At 45.8% G+C, this 25724-nt stretch overlaps 1 protein-coding gene across 1 annotated transcript in view; it reads right to left on the reverse strand.

Moving 5' to 3' along the window:
- LOC102373757 (transmembrane protein 241) overlaps window positions 1–25724 on the reverse strand; it is a 57670-nt gene that overhangs the window by 22600 nt on the left and 9346 nt on the right. The window contains exons 6-8 of the mRNA XM_006033624.3: window positions 20391–20425; window positions 18510–18579; window positions 12779–12872 (exon numbers count right to left, since the gene is read on the reverse strand). Coding sequence (XP_006033686.2) covers window positions 12779–12872; window positions 18510–18579; window positions 20391–20425 — 199 coding nt within the window. The remainder of the gene's footprint in view (window positions 1–12778; window positions 12873–18509; window positions 18580–20390; window positions 20426–25724) is intronic.

Genomic DNA, 25724 nt, shown 5'->3' on the forward strand with positions numbered 1-25724 from the left:
TGACTTGAAGGTATCCAGCCTGTCAAGGTGTTCCTTCACGAGGTCAGCTTCAATGGAGGGTAAGGAATCTCCCTCATCTGGGCCTCCCTGACTCACAGTGGGCAGGGGCATCCCATGGGACTGGTGAAAAACTAACGCAAAGTACCCATTAAGCAAGTTTGCTTTTTCATGGGCATCGGTTGTCAGTTGTCCCATCTGGTTTAGCAGGGGTCCAATGTTGCCCTTGGCTTTTCCTCCAGCTCCCCACATATCTAAAAAAATGACTTTTTATTGTCCTTGATATTTGTAGCTAGCTGGAGTTCCATCACAGCCTTGGCTTTCCTGGTTTGCTCTCTGCAGGTCTGGACCAGATCAGAGTATTTGTCCTTGGTGGTGGTTCCAGTCCTCCATCCTTTGTAGGTCTTCCTTTTAAGGATGCAGGAGATCCGCTAGTTCCCTGGAGAGCCAAGGGGGCTGCTGTGCCCTTTTACTGCCTTTCCTCCGAGACAGGATAGACTTTGCTTGCGCATCCAGGATTGCTCCCTTGAGGAGCAACCACTCGTCTTGAACTCCCCTCCCCTTTGGGGTGTGGCCCTTTAGGGCCTCACTGACAAGCCTCTTTAGCTGGTCAAAGTCAGCTTTCCTGAAGTCAAAGACTTCTGTATTACTAACTGACTTGCCAGCTTTACGGTGGATGGTGAAGGTGATCAGCTTGTGGTCACTGTCACCCAGCTTCCCTTCGATCGATAGGTCGCTGATTAGGTTGCCCCCAGTTGCCAGTACCAGGTCAAGCAGCGCTTTACCTCTCATCAGCCCGTAGACTTCCTGCATCAGATAGAGGTCATCCACGCACAAGAGAAAGCTTTACGACTGCTCGGATTTGGCTGAGTGCTCCTCCCCCGAGATGTATGGGTAGTTAAAGTCTCCCGTGACAACCATACACCAGGAGCACGCAGCCTCAGCCAATTCCCTGGCAAACTCCTGGTCAAGGTCTTGACCCTGGGTAGTGGGTCTGTAGTAGACACCCACAATAGTATCCCCTATGCCGTGTTCCCTACAGATTTTAACCCAGAGGGTGTGGAGTCGTCCACCATGGGTGCCAATGTCAGCTTGCAGGGATGCGTAGCTTTCCTTGACAGAGAGCTACACCCCCACCCCTTTTGTCTACTTGATCCCTCCTGTACAGGATATAGCCGTCTATACCTGTGACCCAGTCATGGGTAGGGTCCCACCAGGTCTCCATTATCCCTATGACATCATAGTTATTTGCATTTAGCAGGAGGACAAGTTCCTCCTGTTTATTCCCCAAGCTCCTGGCATTTGTGTATAGGCACACAAGTGTCCCCTTGGCAGCCCTAGTGTTGCCTATAGTTCACTCCAGGGCTAGGGCAGGGGTGGGTTCCCTTAAGTGCCTTGGCCTGCTGGCTTTGCAAGGGTTGCTCAGCAGGCCAGCAGTGGCAGTAGTCCCCCCATCCCCCGGTGGGCTTAGTTTAAAGCGCAGTGGAGCAGGTCAGCCAGTCTGGCTGAGAAGAGCCTCCTCCCCAGCAGAGAGGTGGAGGCTATCCCTTCCCAGCAGCTCACTGCCGCTCTCACCAAAGAGCGGGCTGTGGTCATGGAAGCCAAAGCCTTCCCGATGACACCAGCGCCGCAGTCTTTGGTTAACTACAAAACAATATTAAACCTTGTGCTTTGCGTGTACTACAATGTTGCACCATTTAGCAAGGTATAACTCTACTGTATTAAGTACTTCAGAATTTACCTACTTAACAATATCACACATGAAGCATACTACATGTACATTTTATATGGATAATTACTGTATAGGTAGCCCTAGAAAACATTAAGCTCTTTAAAACACAAACTTTCCGTTCTTGAGAGATTCCACGTATCCAACACATTTCAGCTGTTCTTATAAGAGGAGCTCCTTATTAAACCGTATTGATGCCCAAGGGAACATGTTCCATTTAGCTTCACGGTCATGTTACACACTGAGGGGTTGTTATGGAGACTGTTTTGAAGTCTTCCCAGCAATTCCAGTGTGTAATTAGTGTTGGATGCTACAACTGCAACTATCAAGTGGTCTCCATGGAAACCACCAGAAAACCCACACTTTTAAGGCTTCAGCAATTGGTCTTTATCAACACTGCTTTCTACAGACTTGAGATATTGTTAAGAGCACACTGATTGCCTTGTTTGTTGGTCAAGTCCAAACAGGGCAAATTATTGTCTTCTGATACATGTATGCATGCATGCATGCATGCATGTAGCTTACATGGAGATCATTAGGAGTCACCTCTGAGTTTCCAGGGATAAAATCTATTCTATATAATCTAAATTGAGGATGCTATTCCTATAAGGAAAAGTATAAGAAACTTGTCTTCTAATGTTTGTATATCTAGTACACACTTTTACATGCAGGCCATATTAACGTTCAAAACCACCTTCCTTCTAATCCTTCACCCCTCAGCCCACCTTTGTATGCATACTTGAAAGGCTTGAGATCATGGAAACTCCTTCTCTGGCTAAAACCTAGGCAATGCTTACCTTGGAGCACATCCATGTCACTCAGATCATCTGCCAGAAGAGGCTGAACAAGTTTGGTCCAACATCTTCCCTCTCTGGTATACAGCTCTTCAACATGTAGGCAAGAGAGCAGCAGGCACGAGCTTATAAAGTAGCCTTACAACCTATACTGAAGCCCCATTTTAAGATAATACACCATATTAATAGCACTGCATCAGAGTTTATTAACCTCTTGCATAAATAGCTTTATAAGGTCCAAACCAAGGAAGCAAGGAAGTTGTCAGCCAAGAGCTACTGTCATTTTAGTTGCATAGAGCTGAACAAAGATAAGAAAATGCCATATTTTCTCACATACAACATGCCTCCAAATAAAACATGCACTTTTTTTTTTTGGAAGGTAGAATGTAAAAAAAATATATATTTTTTCCAGGGTCCTGGCCAACTGTGTGACACAGAGTAAACCCTTGCACCTGCCCACCTGCATCTGACCCAAACTGAGTCAATCTGGCTGCTAAAGCCCCACACTTGCAAGCTAGATCAAATGGTTCCATAGGCCAGATCTGGCCCGTGGGCCATAGGTTGCTGAGCCCTGTATTAAGAGATGGAGAGGCAGTGAACCAGAAATACATTTGCTTCTTCTTGGTACTTTTGCTGCTGGAATTGCAGCAGAAAATGCTCCCACATCATGTGAAAGGAGAGGCACTTAGCAGAGAAATCTTTGAGGCCTAACAAATAGAAATCAAAAGGCAATGAAGAATAAGTTTCTATCCCCTTTTTTCCATCTGTAGTGAGCAGTGGCATAACTAGGGCATGGCAGCTGGGGCAGCTGCACCAGGGGCTGAGCTGCAGGGGTGGTTTTGGAAAAATCAACTGCTGCTGCAGTCACATGATTGCATTCACAATTGCATAGTGCTGTGGCAATGGGAAGTTGCCCTGGGTGTGGCACCTGACCTAGGTACCTGGTCACATCATTACAGCTCTGGCAATGAGTCTTGAAAACATAAAGCAGGTATAATCCATTTGCTGCAATGGAAGAACACATCTGGACAGCACTTCCTTAGCAAGATATACACACACTGGGAAATTAGGTACTGGTACTTTAGAGCTATTCTAAGGAAACAAGTCGCTGCCCCAATCTCTCCCCTCCAATCTCTAGAATCTTTAGAATGTCCCTGTGCACAGCGGTATGGCTGCCCTGGGCTGGAGTTAATTATATTTGAGGGAGAGACAAAGGAAGATATTATGTCACAAACTCAAAGTGCTAAGGCCATTTCTGACACCCATCACTAGAAATTATTTAGCCTGGGAGAAAAATATCCAAAGATAATGAAGGAAGAACCAGTACAACTGTCTAATGACAAGGCTAGGCTAGTATGGTTTTGGTTGGGTGTGTGAAACTACCACCACCAACATCCAGATATGTTGGCTCTGGTAAAAATGAAATCTGAGGAGGCCAAAGAGAAGATAGGAACAATCTGTAGTTCAGACGTTATTAACTTTCTTCTCTGAAAAAGTATTTAAAAAGCCAGCAGAAGGGCCACTGTTGTTTGAAGTCAGAAAAAAGGAAGAAAAAATAATTCAGAATCTACTTCCCATTATTTTCCCTTGTCTTCTTTTTCCTCGCAATAAGCTGTTTCAGAGACTCCTGCTGGGTCCAGGTCTATCGCTTCACCAAATTTTAATGAGATAATAGTATACTATCTGGTGGTAGATTATTTTCCCATAAACAGCCAGTGCACTGATAAAAGATAGCACAGTAATGCAATGACACTGCTCCTCCAACTCAGCAATTTCAACTGCTGTTGGGAACTCAAAGAAACAGGCAACATATTTAATGTTTAAACACAGATTAGCAGCCTAAATCTAAATAAACCTCACTGACAGCACTACTGGTCTAGGTACAGAAATTACACAGAAACCGGTATCAGTGATTGGAAACTGCTCTAAACCTGTAACAGTGTGTATCTACACGAGACTCTTAATGCCCATTGAACTAATTCTACTGTGCATTAGCACAGCTGGCAAAAACCATGCTAAAGCGTGTGGCGGGGCACTGTTTAAAGACTGGGCGAAGGAGGGGCAGTGCCTGATTAGGACACCATTTTAAGGCTCAGCTCCCTGAGCTGAGGGCAGTTTGTGACCACCCAGCAGGGAAGAAACACCTCTCTGCTGACCTCTGCCAGGAACACCTTGGAGGTAAGAGTGAGGTTATGGGGATGACTTGGAGGCCTCACTGGTCCTTAGCATGACCTAAAACTGCACCCTGATGGGGCAGGAAGGTCTGGTGGGGCTGCTGGTGATGCGGCAGTCCCCAGGTAAATGCCAGGAGTGAGCAGCTCCCCAGTGTAAAATGGGTTAGGGTGCCTTAACTCAGACCCAACCTTCAGGTGGGTTACTTTATGCAGGGAAGGCCAGGTAAGCTTCTTGAAGTGCCTGAGCCTGCTGGGGCGAGTGATCCCGGGGGGCCAGGCATGCTTTGCGAAGCACCTGAGCTGGGGATGGGGGACCCTGTGGATGGGCATGCAGCTTAGACCTGACCCAAGGTACCCAACTGGCCCATGCTGGGGCCAGGACCCAAAGTGGGGTCGAAGGGTCAAGGCAGTCCATTGCGAGGGATGCCCAGAGCAGATAGTCTCAGGATCCTGACTGGCCTAAGACAGGGCCAGGGCCTAAGGGGGAGCCAAAGGTCCCAGAGGGGACCACAATTAATGGGCGAAGGGTACGGCTGAGTTCAGCTGCCTGGGAAGCCATCTGTGAGGCTTGGGCCACAGTGTAGAGGTGGAAGGGAGCTGTGGATATCCCCCTAAACATTGGGGTTCAAAATGGGCTTCCTGCCTAATTAACACTTCAATACTATTACAATAAGGCATGGCAGGAGAGTGAGGTGGGCAGCTGGCCCATAGACAGGAGGCAGGCCGGTGCTTGCACCGGGCGTGAAAGCTTGCTCCTGTCACAATGCGCAGTAGTTTAGTCCAGTGAGCATTAAGCATCACAAAAAAAGCATTTGTTTGCACTAATGCGCAGTAGCACTGATTACATCACATTAAGTTAGTACCTGTTATTACAGGCAAAGGTGACTGGTAGAAAGGGCATAGAGGTGGGGGCCCTTGCCCCCCCCGAGACTGGCTCCCAACTCAGCACTGCTCAGGACAGGGCAGTTTTTTTGCCATGTGGGCTGCAGCGTGTTGGCAGGGGGCACTAAGCCACGGCACAGAAGTATAGGAGTGGATATGGGGCTTTTGGTCTGCCTCTAGGCCTGCCCAAAAATTGTGACCCCCCCCAGACTCAGGATGCACCAGTCACCCCTGATTACAGGTACTAAACTTGGAAGTAATTATGGCACATTAATGAACATATAGATGCACTGACAGAATAGAAGTTTAGACTGCATATAGACTGGTTTAAAAATGGTAGAACCTGGTTTAAGATAGTGCATCCATCTAGGTCTATCATAGATCTCATAGATTTCATAGACATTAGGGCTGGAAGGGACCTCAGAAGATCATCGAGTCCAGCCATCTGCCCCAGGGGCAGGAAGTCAGCTGGGGTCATAGGATCCCAGCAAGATAAGCATCCAAATTTCTCTTCAAGGTGTTCCATGTGGGTACTTGAATCACCTCCGATGGCAGGCTATTCCAGACCTTGGGGGCTTGGACAGTAAAGAAATTCTTCCTTATGTCCAGCCTGAAACAGTCTTGCTGGAGTTTATAACCGTTTGACCTTGTTATCCTTTGGGGCGCTCTGGTGAACAATCGTTCCCCCAGATCCTGGTGAACACCCCTGATAAACTTATAGGTGGCCACCAGATCACCCCTGAGCCTGTGCTTTTCCAGGCTAAAGAGCCCCATAGCTCTCAGCCTGTCGTCATAAGGTCTGTTTTCCTGGCCTCTGATCATGCACGTGGCTCTTCTCTGGACTCTCTCAAGCTTCTCCACACCCTTTTTGAATTGCGGAGCCCAAAACTGGAAGCAATACTCCAGCTGTGGCCTCACCAAGGCAGAGTACAACAGGAGAATAACATCCCGGGATTTACTTGAGAAGCATCCATGGATGCAAGCCAGCATTTTGCTTGCTTTACTAGCCGCAGCATCACATTGAAGGCTCATGTTCATCTTGTGGTCAAACATGACTCCCAAGTCCTTTTCATCCATAGTGCTAGCCAGCGTAGCGCTGCCGAGCCTATAAACATGCTGCAGGTTTTTCCTCCCAAAGTGGAGAACCTTGCATTTTTCGGTGTTAAACACCATCAGCTTCTCATCTGCCCATTTCCTGAGCCTGTCAAGATCAGCCTGGATCACCCTCCTGTCCTCAGGTGCAGATGCTTTACCCGAGTTTGGTGTCATCGGCGAACTTGGCCAGCCCGCTCCTGACACCAGTGTCTACATCATTGATGAAGACGTTAAACAGTATAGGCCCTAGGACAGAGCCTTGAGGGACGCCACTGGTCACAGCGCACCACAACGATTGACTTCCATCAACCACCACCCTCTGGGTCCTACCAATTCCCCAGCCAGCAGATCGTGGTGTGTATATCGTGGTGTGGTTGAGGCCACAGTTGGCCAGTTTTGCCAAGAAGTGATCATGGGATACCAGACTGAAGGCTTTTTTGAAGTCAAGATATATGACATCAATCTCTTCCCCCTTGTCCAGGTGATGGGTCACCTGGTCATAAAAGGAAATGAGATTGGTCAATTAAGACCTACCTGCAACAAACCCGTGCTGAGTATCCCTCAGGATATTGCCATCAGCTAGTCTGTTAAGGATGGCCTCTTTGATAATCTTTTCCAAGACCTTCCCCAGGATAGAGGTCAGGCTGATGGGCCTGTAGTTTGCCGGATCCACTTTCCTCCCTTTCTTGAAGATAGGCACCACATTGGCCTTCCAGTCTTCGGGCACTTCACCAGAGCACCAGGAGTTCTCGAAGATCTGTGCAAGGGGCTGAGCTATGATGCTAGTCAGCTCCTTGAGTACCCTTGGGTGTAAACTGCCAGGGCCGGCAGACTTGAGGTGTCCAGCCTGTAAAGGTGTTCCTTCACGAGGTCAGCGTTGATGGAGGGCAGGGAACCTCCCTTACCCAGGCCTCCCTGTCCCGTAATGGGCATGGGCGTCCCGTGGGACTGATGAAAGATCAACACAAAGTACCCATTTAATAGGTTGGCTTTTTCCTGGGCGCCAGTTGTCAGTTGTCCCATCTGGTTTAGCAGGGGTCCAATGTTGCCCTTGCTTTTCCTCTGGCTCCCCACAGATACAATCAGTTTAGGTTAGACCAGTCTATTGAACTCTCACCAGAAACCCTCCCAACTCAAGTTAGGTTGCAGTTCCCTGACATCCCAAGATGCTTTGTGGATCCTACTAATCCTCCATTGCAGGGAGGGTGGACTAGTCTCCATGCACACTAGTCTGCTCCGACTCAGCCAGGTTTGCCTTGACCCGGGCTGTCACAGAACTGAGGCAGCAAAGCCTCTGTTCCCCAGCTCTGTGCCCTCCCTGAAACTGTCAGCCAAGGTGGGGGGGTTGCGGGGAAGAGGAGGTGCGGGAGCAGAGCCTGTCAAGGTCAGCCTGGATCACCCTCCTGTCCTCAGGTGTGGATGCTTTACCCCCCTGGCGCCAGCCCCTCCCACAGGGGTCTGCCCAGCTGGACGATCCTGTGCAGTGGAGGCTTTTCCACCACTGCTGTGCCTACCCAGCTGGGCTGACTAACCAGATGGGCTACACAGTCCTGCCCCCCTCCCCTACTGTTCACAGGCACCAACTTGCTGGAGGAGAGTCAGGCTTTCCAGCTGGGCAAGCACAACATGGTAGGGGGAAGGTCCCATCATGTGTGGCCTCCCAAATGTGCTGGCTAGGCTTGGGGGAGCCAGGTCCACATGACCAGGGGCCTCCCCTTTCACTCCACCCCCTTGCCCCACCACAACAGGGCTGGGCATAGTTTCTCTGCTGGCTTTCCCCTTCCCTGAGGCTGATGGCTGGGGGTGTGTGCTGAGTAGCCCATCAGGGATAGCTCCTGCTAAGCTAGGTGTGGCTGCCCTTAGCAGGCTGGGAGGCATGCAGGAATACCCCCTGCCTTCTGGCCTCGGTCACTGAAGGCATATGCTTGCCTCCCCCAACTGAAGGGCAAATGTGACTTCTATTCGCTCACAATCCAATCTACACAGCTTAGAGAAACCCACGCAGATTGGACTAACTCTGCCTCTGGCTTTTTGAATGTCTGTACTTAACCTTAGAGCTCATTAGAGTTGTCACCAGATGTTTCTGTTTGTGTATGTGTGTCTCTAAGTTGTTCTTTCCGGTACATGACCCAAGCTACTAACATATCTTTCAAATTAAAGCATGCAGCATCCACATATTTTCAAATTCTTCGTCTTCTGGAGTTGCAGCTTTGCAAAATGGTGACAAAGGAAGTAGAGTATTTCTTTTGTATATCTTAAGGGAAGTTTTTGGTGTATGGCCCATTTAAATATTAATACATACAGCACTGGCTTTCATAGAGACTATGCAGAGTGCATTTGTCAGTAAAACTATTGCACATAGCATATATGGACACTAAACCCAGCATTTGTCTATGCTCATAGCAACATTTGGACACCAAATCTGTCAAATCTTGTTACAGACTAAAGACCCTTAAAGAACCTACTAAAGCAACAGTATCGTAAATGCAAATTTAAGTGCCTCCTCTAGTTTTTAACTGAATTAAAAATAAAAAGGACAAGGAACCCAGCCATCTAGACTGCAGAAAGAATGTCTTCTTGTGTCTGTAAAATGGTACCTTTAGATCTCCTTGCCAGTTTATTGGTGCATCAGTGCTTTAGAAGAAATGAAGTGATGGCAGCTATCACAGCAATCAGTTCATCGGTCATAAAGATACAAAGCATCCAAATGGAAAACAGATTCTTCATTCTCTGAACCTCCCCAGAGGCCGTGCTGCTGTCTGAGGACTACAGCACTCTCCTTTCTTGGCTAGCTCTCAAGACAAACATATTCTGGCCTAAACTGCTGCTTCTTTCCAACTGATGGTAAAAACTCCAGTCAGTCTGAGATTTTAGGAAGATGATTTGGGGCAGTACTCAATCCAAGAAAAATGCTCACGTGGGAATGTAAAGCCGCTGTTGTGATCCAGGGGGTTTTTTTCCATTGGATCTTGTTTCCCTCCTCCTGTGTGTCCAGATTCAAATAGTTTCTCTCTCTCTATTATTTCTTGTTTATATAAACTTCTACCCTTGACACTTTTAAAGATACTGTTACAACTGTGACTAAAATGTATTCTACAGTATTAGGGCTTCTGATCTGAAACGTGCAGCTAGGACAGCATGTACTGCAATCAAGTCAGCCCTCACATGCCACACAACGTTGATCTATAGGTCACTATTTGGTTAGGATATTTCCAAAGGACAGCTAGGGGCAGGAGGAAGTAATGCTGGTGATTCAGTTGGTAACAAAACATTCTTCCCAATGAATCAATATTTGAATCGACAGTCTATTTGTGGCAATGAGTTAGCTCATGACAACTTTGTCAGGGTTGGTGTATTAACTTCACTATAGTAGTCAAATTCTAGTTGAGATAATTGCATTCTGCCTACATAAATTCCCCTCCAGCCCCATTGGTATGTAGTATTCTTCTTTTTTTCCTGTTCCAAAGCTATTGTGTAGCATTTTTGTTATATTAAAGCTGCTGCTGAAGGCTGCATTTCATTCATGCATGCAGCAATTCCAACGTTTCTTAAATGTCTCAGAAAGGCAAGAGCTTTAATTGTATGTTTATAACGATGTTTGAGGCATAGGCAACTGGTAGGGGGGCCACGGGGAGGCACATGCCCCCCTGACAGAGTGATCCCTGCTGCCGCCAGTGTCTACTCGCCAGATCTGCCCCCGCTGCTGATGCCAGCGGCGGTGCCTGCAGGAGTTGCCAGCTCCGCCCCCACTGCTGACGGCTTCTGCGGGTGCCCGCCCAGACTGAGAAGGCACCAGTCACCCATGCTTTGAGGGGTATAGGTTGTAGCCATGTCGGTCTAAGGACATAGGCAGGCAAGGTTCTTTGGTTAAATCCAATAATGTTTTATTAGACCACCTACAATAGTTGGAAAAATTCTTCTTTGCAAGCTGTCGGATACAAACACCCTTTGTCGGGCATCGGAGAGACTCTTAGATAAGAGTCACTATAGAAATGCAAGCAGCCTTTTTAATAATTTAATATGTGGAGCTATAGGCATAGTGCGTGTACCCAGCACCTAGTTCCTTTTATACGCAAAGCCAGGCAGTTGAACTGAGCAGTGCTGTCCAGTAAAAGCAACAAAGAGGGAAGAACTCATTTTCTCTGTTGCAAAAACTTCCAAAATAAAATAATTATTTGAGTGTAGTACTTTCACATGAACAAATGTAACCTTTTTGGACTGATTACAAGAAAACAAATATAGACTAAATTACCAGAAAGACACCAGGCCAAACCTTTAGCTGGTGCAAACTGAGAAAAATCTATCAACTACAATGACATGAACACCTTCTCTGAAGGATACATCTATGTGGGCAGACCCAGCTAATCTCCCAAATCTAACAATCCCCACATAATGGAAAAGCTTTGATCCACTTCAGACTTTGCGGTTCTCATCCATTTCAGCTGTGAAGGGCCTGAATCTGTTTTAAACTATCATGTTTCTTACCAATTCCTCCTGGCTTTTTTGATACTTCATAAATACCACATACAGAACCACTTATCCACAATATCTGTGAACAGGATAAGCTATTCCCATTTAGAATGCACTTCTCCAGAGTATATAAAATCATTTTTAACAGCAAGCTTTAAATCAGTTGACTTGCTACCAAAAACCAACAAGGAGGTTACAGTAATAAAACTCCACCGCCAGACAGTTCTTGGAGCTCTTATGAGAAGTTGAAGCCAGCAAGAAATACCATACAACTGGCAGTTTCACTGAGCCATAATACAGAAATGCTGAATACAGAAACACCAGCAACAATCCTTTCCTGCCATCACCAGAACAAGCTGAGAAGTCATTTTACTGTAATTTTTAAATAAAAACACTATACGATTTTTTTTAAAACAATAGCAACTCCATTCATCTTCATAGGAAAGCTTCAAAGAACTAACTGCCCCGGGCAGTCATGGCTTTAAGATGTTGCACCTGGTAATGATTAAACTGGGTAATACATGGAAAAGGAATAACACTGGCTCTTCTGACTTCATACACCATGGCCAGCTGAGCCATTAACTACTTAATGTGAGAATCAGGCATTTGAGATTGCCATGCTGGTAACACAGAGCCAAATTCGACTCCTATGGAAGCCAATGGGAATTCTGCCATTGACTCTGGCTCTAAAAAATCAGAGCTGCTGGGAGGAAAGATGCAACAATGGAAACAATTACTGGTGGACACAGATGTCCTTCTCAGAAGCAGGATCTTCCAGCAACATATCACTTTTGGAACCAGTAGGCCAAATCCTCAGCTGCTGCTAATCAGCACAACTCCTCAGATTTTAATGGAGAAACCACAATTTACATCACCTGAGGATCTAACCCAGGGGTGATCGACTCCCAGCCTGAGAGCAGAGACTAGCCCTGCCACCATGTCTTCCAGCCCACAGGGCTCCCCCCAGTTCAAACTTTTAGCAGCAGGCTAGCAGTCCCACTGTCCCCCTGCTGCCAAATTTCTGAACCTATGGGGAGCTCCACAGGCCAGATAGTGTAGCCCTTGCGTGCTGGATAGGGCAGTGCAAGGCCCAATCCCAACCCACAGGCTTGGGCAGGGGTGGCACAGGTCCCCAAGGACTGATCCTGGCACACAGGGCCAGGCAAGGACAGTTGGGGGAGGGGCGCAGATCCCAGTGCCCAATCCCAGCCTGTGGAGACAGCACGAAGCCTGATCCCAGTGTGCAGGAGTCGGTGGGGATGGTGCAGGCCCCAGGACCCGATTCCAGCATGTGAGGGAAAACCAAGGCTGCGTGGAGCCTGATCCAGGCATATGGGCCAGCTGGAGACAAAGCAGGGCTCAATGCTGTTGCAAAAGACCCAATCCAGCACACAGACCAATCCCAGACCACTCATCTGGCCCACAGTGCCAAAAGGTCAAGCACCACTGATCTAGCCCATTATTTAAGGTACTCTCACATGATCAATATTTGCTGTCTCAGGCCTGCTCTGTACATATTGTTAAACAGACAGATGCAAAGACAGTCTAATGAAAATCAAAGACATGGAGATTTAAACTCACAGTTCTGCTTCTGGAGAGCAGGTTCTTATAAGTTTTGCTGATTGTCCCCCTCTTACCTTTGCAATGAAACTCCAGGCTGCATACTGCCATGAGGAGGTACAGTTTTTTAGTTTCACTGTGTGTAACATCAGAAAGAATCCCAGCAGTCCACTGTAAAGGGCAGGGAAAGCTTCCATTAATAAAGTATCTTAATGTCTATCAAGCAGAACCTTATGGGTTTCTTGTTATCTTTTTTCTAGCACAAAACTGAATATTCATCACTACAGCTGGTGTGATTCAAGTGTTGGAGTAGATGATCTTTATTTCCAGAACAAAATACCCTGGTTTTGTTCAACCTATGGCTAAAATTACATTAAAATAGATGGAATGGTCTCATGCTAGATAATCCAAGGGTACAAAAATGCAAGTTTATTGCCAGAAGATTTTGACTTAGGGCATTTAAATGGCTCCACTGAAACAAAGATTTTAGTGGGAGCAGCATGTCTACATTTGGCTGATATCATCAATCCTATTTCTATGAGGCCTTAAGCTGCAAAGAACACTAGAAAATTTCAGTTGAATACAGTCAAGTTGCTTAATCTTCACAAAGCCCAAAGTTCTGATAAAAAAAAAAATCAAATGCCCTTTAATTCTTATAGGTAAAGAATAAATGAATAAACCTCTGGTGCTGTGGAATACAATGTCCTGAAACTCTCACCTGAAGATTAGGTAAAACTTGATTCTCAAAATTATGTAGGATTAACTAGTAAAGGGGGAAGGAAGGAAATTTAAGGAGTGGTTTCAAAATTATGGTGGTTTCAAAGGTTAAATTATGGCCTTGCCAGTACAAATGTCATGGGTAGCAGCATAGAAGGGGAGAGAGACTCTATGGAGCATTTCATTATGAAGAAATGGGGCTTAGAGCTGCACTATCCCAGGCATTGAGCCAACACTGTTTGCTCCACCACTGAAACAGCATGAAGACCAAGACCAAGACAGACTCCCTGGATTGCAAACTCCTTTCTGAGCTTGATTCCAATGCTCATGACTCAAAGCAAAACTGTGACTCATTATTTCTGTATCTTGACACACCAAATAAAGGGGAGATCAGTGTAAATGCAAAAGAGGAGAAGTTACTCTAATTTCATGCAACTTAACTGTAACCACAAGATCCTGAAGAGTTGCATGCTGCTAGAAAGGCAGAGAAGGTTGGCTGCAGCTAGCAAATGTTATTTGGTATTAATAAAAAAAAATGGGCTGTGAAAAATTGCTAAGCACTTACGATGATACTAAACTGGAAATGTCGTAGCAATCTCCAAGATACACGCCTCCACATCAGACAGTCAAGACTGGGTACTTACAATGAGCAGAGGAACATTTCTTCTCAGAAAGACTGTTTATAAGGAAAGGTAGATAAAATGGTCTCTTGGAAAAATAGTTGGTATATAAGTAATGTATTTCTTTTAGAGAACAGATAGTGGGCCTTACATAGATTCATAGATGTTAGGGTCAGCAGGGACCTCAATAGATCATCGAGTCCGACCCCCTGCATAGGCAGGAAAGAGTGCTGGGTCTAGATGACCCCAGCTAGATGCTTATCTAACCTCCTCGGCGCCTTGGTGAGTAAACTTCACCGATTCCCTTCTGTGCCCCCGTGATGAACTTATAGGCAGCCACTAGGTCGCCTCTCAACCTTCTCTTGAGGAGGCTGAACAGGTCCAGGTGCCCCAGTCTCTCCTCATAGGGCTTGGTCTGCAAGCCCTTAACCATACGAATGGCCCTTCTCTGGACCCTCTCCAGGTTATCCACATCCCTCTTGAAGTGCGGCGCCCAGAATTGCACGCAGTACTCCAACTGCGGTCTAACCAGCGCCCAATAGAGGGGAAGTATCACCTCTTTGGATCTATTTGTCATGCATCTGCTGATGCATGATAAAGTGCCACTGGCTTTTCTGATGGCTTCGTCACACTGCCAACTCATGTTCATCTTGGAGTCCACTAGGACTCCAAGATCCCTTTCCACTTCCGTGCCACCCAGCAGGTCATTTCCTAAGCACTAGGTGTGCTGGACATTTTCCCTCCCTAGGTGCAGCACTTTGCATTTCTCCTTGTTGAACTACATTCTGTTGTTTTCTGCCCACTTGTCCAACCTGTCCAGGTCTGCTTGCAGCTGTTCCCTACCCTCCGGCGTGTCTACTTCTCCCCATAGCTTTGTGTCATCCGCAAACTTGGACAGAGTACACTTCACTCCCTTGTCCAAGTCGCTGATGAAGACATTGAAGAGTATCGGTCCAAGGACTGAGCCCTGCGGGACCCCACTGCCCACACCCTTCCTGGTCGAAACCGACCCATCCACCACGACTCTCTGGGTGCGGCCCTCTAGCCAATTCGCCCACAAATCTTCAGACCCACAATTGTTAATGGCTTACTTTTTGAAAGGAACTGGAAACTAAGATGTTGGAGGATAGTTGAAAAGCCTTGTCCTTACACCCTATTTCTTTGTGTTCCTACTGAAGGAAAAAAATGGTGAACTAGTATTTCAGACTATGGGTGGTAGAATCCAGACAGGAGTGGTGAAGGAAGCCTAAAACACTGGTGACAAAAATCTGAAGCACGAATGAATCTGGGAACATCTGCTGCATTCTCTCGGCCTGAGGTTGGGTTTTGCTTATATGAAAAAAAACAATGAATAACTAGCTTAGAGATCACAAAATAAACTACACTGCAGTGCCTGTTCCAGAATTGCTCCCAGTGTGGAAATTAAATTTCCAGAATAGAATCACTTTTATTGTAGAACATATGAGGAAATTATTCCAGAATAGCTATGCTGCTGAGTTTTCCCTCCATGTAGACAAGGCCTTAAGGGTGCTAGTTAATCATGAGCGGCACTAAAATAATCATGACTATTATTGTTTTTCACATTACATCAACCCTTTTAAATAGATAAGCAAAATAAAAGTAAGAAACGTCCCAAGAAACAACAAATAGTTTTGTCTCATTTTGAAAGAAAAGTAAAAGTTAACCAATCTAAAAAGTAAATATTCTTAACTGGAAGAAGTCTAGAAATCTGAGAATGGATAAAAGTTTCAGAGTACTAAGGAACTGTGTAACACACGCTGATGTAATTCTCATAGGACATTAGTGGACTATGAATTCTTGCTATACAAAATAATGAGACAGTTGTTAAAGCCTTCCCTTTTTACCCACCTAACACATTCTGCCACATAACAAGACATACAGGCAAACTAACAGTTCTGGGGACTAATATTTCGTAATCACAGCAAACAGCAAATTTAACAAAGACTAAGCTGAGTTGGGAAGTACTTCAAAGATTCTTTCCATCAAAGCTTTCTCATGCTATGTACAAAATAATTTACTGCAAGCAGGAAACTCCTCATGGTCTCAACATACTTGAACATATAAAGGCACACATTACCCTGCATGATGGAACAAGGCCTGTTGGACTTGAATCTCAAGGCCTCAGTTGCATTTCCAGAGGAAGTCACTGCTCTACAGCTGTACTGCCTTGTTCCATCAAAAGTTGGTACATCTAACCATGTGTTACATGCTTCTCACTTTCAACTGAGATTCAAGTTCAGAAGTCAACAGAACCATTATTTCACAGCTGAGGCATATCCAGGGTGGAGGGGAAGTCATTGGAGTGCAGTCATACTCCCTATTTGATTCCTACTCCCTTCAAAATGTAAATAAACTGCCTAGTCAGGACAGACACATTTCTATTTAGGCAGAGTTGAGGAACTCAACTGACTTCATGGCTCACTATTATCTATTTGATTTCTGCTAATCTCTTCACCCCATAATTGTTAATGACCCCAATCTTTCTCTAATCAACCTCTTCTTTCTTCTATAGTTATCCTCACTGTTTTATACATATGATAATGTCTCTGCTCATCCCCCAGCAGGTCCAGTAAGCTCTGGTGCTACCTAGGAACCTGCACAGGGTGGCTTTGTTCCTAGGGCAGTGGTCACCAACCAGTCAAGCTCAACCAGTAGATCTTGGAGCTTCTTGCAGTTGAACCAAGGCTGGGGTGGGGGGCTGAACGCGCCTGTGCATGCATATATGCGCCCCAGCTCAGCAGGTCAGTCTGTGGGGGAGGGAAGGGGCGAGGGCCAGATCGAGGCCCCCGTGGTGAGGGACAGAGTGCCGCGGAGGCAGGAGCAGGGGTAAGTTGAGTGGGGCCTTGGGCAGCTGGGTGGTGGGAGGACCAAGCCCGGGCAGCTCGTCCAGGGGCACAGAGGGCTGCCACTGTGTGCACCCCAGAAGAGGCCCTAGGGGGCATGTGCCTGCCATCTGTGCATGGCAAAGGCAGCTGCTGTTGCGGGCTGGACTTTGTGCCCCAAGCCCTGCTGCAGCCTGCCCAGGAGCAGCCCGATGCCATGCGCAGCAAACTGCTGGGCAGGCAGGGGACAAGGTTCACCCCAGGGTGGGACACATGTGGCATCAAGCTGCTCCCAGGCAGATTGCAACAGGGCTCAGGGCGCAAAGCCCAGCCTGCAACTGCAGCTTTCTCTGCTGTGGATAGATGGGGGAGCACATCTCCTCCCTGCAAATGCCAGGCAGTGTGGGCGGTTGCAGCAGCTGTGAGGGAGGGAGGGAGGAAGTAGGGAGGGAGCAGGGACAGGCCCTGCACAGCCTGGGCGCTCTGCACAGCGGCAGTCTGGGCTGCACTGTGCTGCAGTCACCCTGGGCAGTGGCAGCACTGGGAGGAGGGGCTACGGCTAATTTTTGGGTGCCTGCAGCACCCCACATAGCCCCACTCCCAGCGCCACCCAGTGCACCCCAACCTCAGCCTGCAGCGGCAGCCAGCCCAGCCAGCATGCAGATCCGGGGGTACATGTCCCCCATGCCTTCCCTGCAGCCCCTGGATGAGCTGCTCACTGCTCCGTCCCATGCCCAGTCTGTGCAGGGCCTGCCCCTGCTGCAGCCCCACTCTCTGCCCCCCTAATAGCGGGGCGGGAGGTCGAGGCGCCAGCGGTAAGGGCGGAAGTGGGGCTAAGACTTCGATCTGCCCCCCAACAGCCCTTTCTCCTCCCCCACTTCCCCCAGACTTACCTGCTAGGGGGTAATGCCCGCAAATATTTTTTTCTCCCTCTGCCTCAATCTGCCACCCCCCACTTCCCTCCCCACAGACTTACCTGCTGGGCCAGGGGGGAGTGAGGCAGTGGGGGTGGCACACAGTAGATCTTGGACTACTTTTAAATGCCAAAGGTGATCTCCTACTTAAAAAGGTTGGAGACCACTGTCCTAGGGGATTCAAACCTACAACAAATCAGAGATAGGAAAGGAAGGGGCAGGTCTAAAAGCAGGCTGAGCTCTGCATCCGTCAAAGGCAGGAGAGAGTTGTGAAGGTGAGGTGAAGTAGTAAGCTACTGCAATGACCCTTTCCTGAGATATTCATTGCAGCAGATGAGGGAGACTGTGGGAGGCTGAACTAGCAGTGGGATAAAACAGGCATGGGTGAATGAGTAGGGTTGGTTTCCCCAGGCAGAAGCACTCCCAGTGGCTGAAGCAAGTCCTCCCCTGACCCCAACTGTTTATCTTGAGGGTGGAGGACAACATTAGTCAGCTAGAAACAGCTATATCTGTTTTTGCTTGGATCATAAACTGAATAAATACAGCCCTAGGCCTCTAGCATAATAGTAAAGCTTCTAGTGTCCTTTTTTATTAGAGAAAAATATGAATTTTGTTTTGGAATGATGCATCACACCTCCTGCACCTCCCCTTTTTCAAAATCCTTGATCCACCCATGTTTCATAACAGTCGCACACCTTATTATAGAAAGGTTACCTGGCACAGCAGCTGCTGTGAAATCTGTAGAAGTATAGGAATGGAAAGTCCAAGGCACTAAGGAGATCACCTGAGGGACAAACAATACACTCAGTGGGAAACTGGAAAGAACACACAGTTACAAACAACAGGGGGACAGCAATTAAATGGATATTATTTGAGTTTTCACAGGTGCCCAGCTTTCATTTACCACAGTTTCCACATTTCCATTCTTTTTAATGCGTCTTTCCCGATATTCTCTGTTGTAGCTGGCTCCAATCTTATTGAAACAGGGAAAGGAATTGTAGAAAGTATAAGAGTAGTCTTTGCTAATACATTTCTAATGTTCTACAAATGACTGCATTGAGACTGAAATTTCCAGTGATCAACACAAGGTCTATTCACCTCTTTTACCCTGAGGCCCTCAAAAGTGATTTCTGTCCACTGAAATCAGTAAATTTTTTGGTTACATACTGTGCAAAAGGGAATATTTACATATATCTTTGCACAGTACATTCTACCACATAGTGCAAGTCAGGAGGTTTAAAAAAGAAGTTCTTCTAAATATACACTGTAGGGCCAAGGAATATTTGCATTTCCAGGAGGTATGGACCAGAAAGCTTCAACTTGACAGCTGTTTCCCTTTCAGCCTCTACAAGTTCTCAAAAAAATTCCTTTCATTTTTTAAAATATGCAGGGGTGGATCTAAAGGGAGTGTGGTGGCGTGGCTGCATCCCGCCTCCCGTTTGGATTGGACCACACCACGGGAGATTCCAGAGACTTTTTAAAGTTCCAAAATCAGGTAAAAATTCTCTTTTCCCCTTCCTGCTCAAAGAAACACCCTCTCCCCATCCCTTCCCCCTATCCCTACCCCACCTCCCTCTGCCATTCCCTGCTCTCCAGAAGCACCAGAGCCATTCCTGCCTGCTGCACAGGGGCTGGGCTCAGCTGGGGCTGGGGATCAGGACAGCAGGGATGAACAGGAATTCCCCTTCCAGGCAGGGTGAGGGGAATTCTCTAGTTGCCCTGTTGTCACTGTCCCCTCTGCTGCTGAGCCCAGCCTCTGCTCAGCCTGGCTGGCTCCAGAACTTCCCTGCTCCCCAACCATGGAGAACGCAGCAGGGGCAGGCAGGAGAGTTGGGCACGGGGAAGATGAAGAGAGGGGGCTGCCTCTGAGCAGGAAGAGGAAGAGAAGGAATATTTCCCTAGAGGCTCCTACAGCCTGGTCTGCCCACACTGGTGGAGCAGAAGAGGCTGGGAGCAGGGGGTTCAGTCACCCCTGCAGCGTGGGTTGCTGCTCCCACAATCCCCTTTGGGACATCCTGCATGTGCCCCTGAAAAGATGTGCCTATTTTATGAAGCATTTTATGTTACATTATTCCTGAGGGAGGGAAGAAACTGTAAACAAAATGGCTTTGTAAAGCACCAAGCCCAGCCACCAGCTGAAAACCTAGCTTCCTAGATGCTTTTTCCTTTGACTTTCTGATTGACAGACCATACCTATAGAAACACAACTCTGTATGACAAGCCCCCAGCCAGCTAAAATCCAGACTGTAGTCTGGAGCATGCATCAGGGTCTCATATTACTCCTTTGCAAAGGACAGGTGTAGTGTACCAGATAGTCCACTGGATACTATTAAATCCTGGGGGACAGAGAAATCAATGAAAGGATAGGAGAAAAGAATCTCTCCAATTGTTGTTTTACACACTGCATCATTGAATTATACAATAAAGCTGCCAATGTTCAACAATCAGGCCCTTTGACTTTGTTCAAACAATTCTGTGTGATTTTTCTAGTGGACTCTTCAAGGTTCTGCACCTGCATACTTTTTACAGTAAACAAGAGGCATCAAAAATGAAAACTCAGCCTAAAAAAAAAGAGAACTTCCTGGTTCACTTTACCTGCTGGATGGGATGCAGAGGCCAAAAGCACCATGCTAAAAAAAAAAGAGAGAAAGAGAGAGAAAGGGGTACTTGGTGGGACCTGGATGTGATATTTCTGAAAGGTACTGAATATGCAAATTTCATATTTGCTCACAAAGGGACATCTATGTATCTAATGCTTCATTAATGAATTAAATTCATCCCTAGGACAGCACAGGCCTTTAAGTAACATAATCAAGTAATTAAAATTTTACTTTTTATTCCAAGTGTCTACGTATGCAAACTGTTGGTGATCGCCCAAATAATCTATAGATGTAAAAAAAAAAAAAAAAGTTTGTTTGATAGGATCTAAGCCCTACTCCCCCAGACTGGCTGACATGTTCAATTCAACTATAATAATAAAGCAAAGGAGAAAGTGACATCTTGCTTGTTACTCAATAAGAAACACCAAATGGGGGAAACAGAAGGATAAGTGAAACTGCATCAACAGTAGCAAGACCTGTGACTGTGCTACGTGCCCCATTTTTGCTTTGCACATTTTTTACTGATAAAATAAAATTGTGTAGATTAGAAAATGTTCAGTAAGAAATGTTGTCTGCTACCAAGAGGGACTGATAACCCTTGTAGACATTCCAAGCTCAGATCCAAAGAAAACGTGGAAGGAAAACTAAACCTGCTTCCTTGGGAAGAGAGACAGATTAAGCTAGTGAGTTAGATGGCACTGAATATGCAGTGAACTCTAACTCTCTAACAAACTCTCTCCTGCACACTGGATTGGTGGAAGGGAAACTGTATAATTATAGGATCACATATAGCACTCCAGGACTTCCAAAACCCCCCCCACAAAAACTAAAAAAAAACACACCACAACTGAAACAACAGGTAGATGGACCTGACCCTCTGACCTTGGAGCCTTCAATATTTTGGATTTGATCTTGTATGCTTCTCTGCTGGAAAGGCAATTTGTTCCCGCAAAGCCGCCCTTTCCCAGAGCAGAAAACCCAGTTACAGCTGTTTTGTGTTCAATATGAAAGATTAACAGCTCTTCTTAAATACAGATATTATGTGTATGGGCTTTACCAGAAATTTCTACCAGTGCAGTTTCTTCCAAACCTGAAGCCCTCACAAGTCCAGAGACTGCCAGCTCCTTTTTATAAAACAGAAATTCCAAACATCAGTTATACTGAGAATAAAAGAGACTAAGGACCATCTTGGACCTCTGCTCAGTACCCTGTGTAAGCAGTGGCATGCTGCTGCCCTACCACAGGCAGGAATCTGGGAAGGAGCTCTGAGCCACACTTCTGGAAAAGTAACACCAGCTTACAGATGTGCACTACTTCCTGCTCATACTTCACCTCCCAGCTCTACCAGTCATAATGTAGGGAAGAGAAGAGGATAGAACTGAAGCTACATCAGGCCTTGCCCACCTCACCAAATATTCAACCCCATTTCCCCACCCCACTCATGCTCCAGTGGATTGGATCTTTATAGTCAGCTGCTTTACACTCAGCTAGAAGATGGATGCCTTTTAATTAGCAACTGATGCAAATTCTGAAGATAGCTGCACAGAAAAGAAAAGTTGCTACATTCATATTCTACAAATCCAAACTTCTCACAGCTGTCTTGGGCTTTGAAAAACTGGAGGCTCACATCTTTTGCAATGTGCAGAGTAATATGGTTTGAATCCTGTCTTGTGAAGAACTGCAACACAGGCAGACTGGCAATTCATAAATTAATTCACTCTGATTTATCTTGTGTGCTGATTAAAATAAAAAACCCACTTTAAGTCATGACAAGACAAGCCAGATAACAGCATATAGATCATGCTGCAATTGTAATGAACTCTAAACCTGTTTTACTAGTGTGCAGAAGCTGTCAAATTTTCATAAAGGGTGCATCCAGATGAATACATAGGTGCAGTTTGTGGTGCCACACACCCATCTGAGGTACTGCAAACCGCACACACTGGCGTTCAGCATGTTAATTTACAGCACAGTGGGGGGTTTTTGACACGGGAGATCCCAGTGTCAAAAAAGCTGCACCAAAAAAAGAGAGCATGGTGGCACATGTGGCGGCAGCATGCATTGCCCAAAACCGGGGCCTGGCCAGCCAGAGCCATGCTCCGGCTGCTGGCCAGGCTCCACGCACCTGGACTGCCACCCCACAAGGCCCCCAGGACCCAAGGTAAGGCTGCTGGTGCCTGCCAAGGTGCTGTCCCCAGCCTCCCCTACCCCACCTGGGGCAAACTGCTGTGCACCAGAAACTGCATGCATGGGCATTCAAAAGTAGCAGTGGCACAACTATGTACTGCTGCTATTTGTCCCCAGGGAAACACACATGCATGCTCACCTGGACGCTCCCAAAGGTTAGAATGTTCCCAATATTTAATCAAAGTAAATGTTTACATATTTAAAATCTACACAGACAAGTGGTATGCTATAGCAGTGTGTGAATGGTGGGCTAATGACAAACCATCACAAAAATTAAAAGGGTAACAAAGGAAACAAGGAAGAGAGGAAAATATAAATTTCCTTGGTAGATGAACTGTGTTAGTCTCCCTGATCTTTCAGAGTCCTGCTAAATTTGACCAAAGCTAATGGGAGCTGCGTCTTGTTGCTGTACTCCAGCAACGTGTTCTCAGAAGAGGAAGAAGAGAATAACACTGAAGAGAAAGTAGGCTACTCCGATGAAGAAAACAAACCTGGTATGAGGAAGGGCATCAGCAGGATCAGGTAAAGGCAACAGTTTTTAATACTGGTACTGAACTTCTTAGTTCTGAGAAGCCCACCTTTATTTCTCTACTGTTATTTGGACTATGTGGTTGAAAATTTATTTTCAAACTGGTGAAAGTGTGATTTAATACACTTCAAGAATATCGTTTTAAGAAACATCACCTAAATGGCAGTATGGCTTTCTGAGACAGATACTGAGAGTGGTAAGGGAAAGAAAAATGCCATATTTTCTACATCTAACAAATCCTTCTTCAGTTGTATTTGGCTCTTGGAAATTCCTCTCGATATTCCTAACACCCAACCAAATACAATCACCCTCAAAAATAATTCCAGCTTTTAAAGGAATTAGCACGTGCAGGAATATGGCATTTTAGGAAACTTAGGTAGTTTCAGATATGGTGGCTCTATCTTTTTAAAATCTTAATGCTTTTCTTTTAATAATTTAGTACATACTAATTTATTAAAGGCATTATTATTTTTAAAAAGCATCTAGCAGCCAGGTTAAAATCTTTTAATCTGATCCATCCACGTATTATGTATACTCTGAGTAGAATTTTGCTTTGATAACCAGTAGTTAAATCTTTCATCTAACCTTGTGAAGAGAAACACTGTCAGGCTGTGTTCACATATTTCTGCACAGCTGTCTGTCAACTCCCTGATCAGTGTTAAAAACATGCAGCTATAAACACCAACATAAGAATATAAGAAGTGCCCCCCTGGGTCAGTCCAACAGTCCATTTAATCCTGTGTCCTGTCTCTAATAGTGGCAACAAGTAGATGCTTTAGCGGGATAGTGTATGTCCAGGGCCTATCTAGAATAATCCATTCCCTTTTATACCCTCTCTGGCATCAGCCATCATTGGTTTAGGGATGTTAGCAGATGCTTCCCTGAGTACCTGCTAATAACTATTAATGGACCTCTTCTCCATGAATTTGTCTAATCCCCTGTTGAACCTGGCCATACCAACTGCCTCTACAACCTCTTATGGCAATAAGTGCCACACATCAACTAAGTGCTATGTAAAATGAGTACTTTATCTGTTTTTTTTAAACCTATCTCTTGATGATTTCAGTGGGTGCCCTAGTTCTTGTACTCTAGGGCTTGATGAATAACACTTTCCCATGCCACTTGTCCATACAAGTCATTCTAACCTTATAAAAGCCTAAGTCTGTCTGTAACGCTTTATTCGCACTCTGATTGGCTGATGGAAACAGCCGGAGTGCTCCAAGCGTGGGGGAGCGCTGCCATGATTCTGAAGCCGCACCGAGGACTGGACCAGCGCTGGCCTTGGCTTCCCCACCCTGCTCCCTGCAAGAGGCAGAATAGCGGCAACATGTGGCATTGGGTGGCAGTACTCCACATCCCAGCCCCCTTCCCTCCCCATCATTCTTGACAGGCAATTGGCTAGTGATTTTATAAACCTCAATCATATCCTCCCTTCTGCCTTCTCCTTGCCAAACTGAAGTCCTAGTTTTTTCAGTCACCATCAACATGACAGTTTCTCTTCTCTGTGCCATTTCAGTTATTCCATAAATTGTTTTAGAGATGTTGAGACCAAAACTAAACATCCTACTGAAGATATGGGTGCACCATGGATTTATACAGTGGCATAATGTTTTCCATTTTGTTTTCAACATCCTGCCAACACTATTCCCACCATTACTACTTGTAACAGAATGAAAATGCACTTATTGCAATGGTGAGAAATTTTATGATCTCTGCTAACATAGACAAGCCAGTGAAAAGTACTTTGTATTTGCAGAACCTGACACCTCAGACTTCCCTATTAAGGAATTTAGACAAAGACCTTGCCTCAACTGGGATACAAACAGTGGTATTAGCACTAAGAGCTAACTAACACATTCTACAAGATGAGTATGCACAAGGCAGTGTTCACTTTAACATGTGACAAGTTGGCTGACAAATTCTCAACTTCCTGGTCAACTAAAACTTGACCATCTTGGCCTGTGTTTAGTGGCAGCTCTACCCTATGGTTGACCAGGACTAGATAGTCAGTTTTAAAGAGCATGTTATTAAAATGTATTAATAATATCCATTTTAAAAATTCCTTGTTCTAGATGAGACCTAGTTGTCATGGAGCCAAATGTTTTGTTTAAAAACAAAACAAACAACCCCCTCAACCAACAAAAGTCATAAAGCCAAAGTGAACAAATATGTTCTCCTCTTCAAAGAAATCAAACAAGTTGTTTTCTAGAATTTGCTTTTTACCAGCAGTTTCGAAGGTCAACTGAGCAATAAAACCATGAATAATGAAATCTTTGCAGCCTGTTCTCCACTAACACTTGCTGTTTTTGAGAAGGGGAAAAGCCAACCTCTTTTGATTCACTTATTTTCATTGCTTGTAAAGAAAGAAAAGTGTTAAGCTTGGAATGCTGGCCGCAGCTCCACTGGCAAATCCTGTGGCTTCTTAGCTACAAAGCTCTTCTAAAAAATACAGGTAGTCCATGTCTACAGACAGGAAGGGGTGAAAGAAAATTGCTTTATGCCATAAATTTCCCAAACCTTCCTATTTCTTGGTTCCTTTTTTGTTAATATTTGTTCTGAAAGTTTTTTGGAGAAAAAGCAAGCTCTAAAGTATCGGGGGGGGGGGGGGGGGGA

The sequence above is a fragment of the Alligator sinensis genome, unplaced genomic scaffold (assembly GCF_000455745.1).
Source record: "Alligator sinensis unplaced genomic scaffold, ASM45574v1 scaffold1248_1, whole genome shotgun sequence".
NCBI classification, from domain to species: domain Eukaryota; kingdom Metazoa; phylum Chordata; order Crocodylia; family Alligatoridae; genus Alligator; species Alligator sinensis.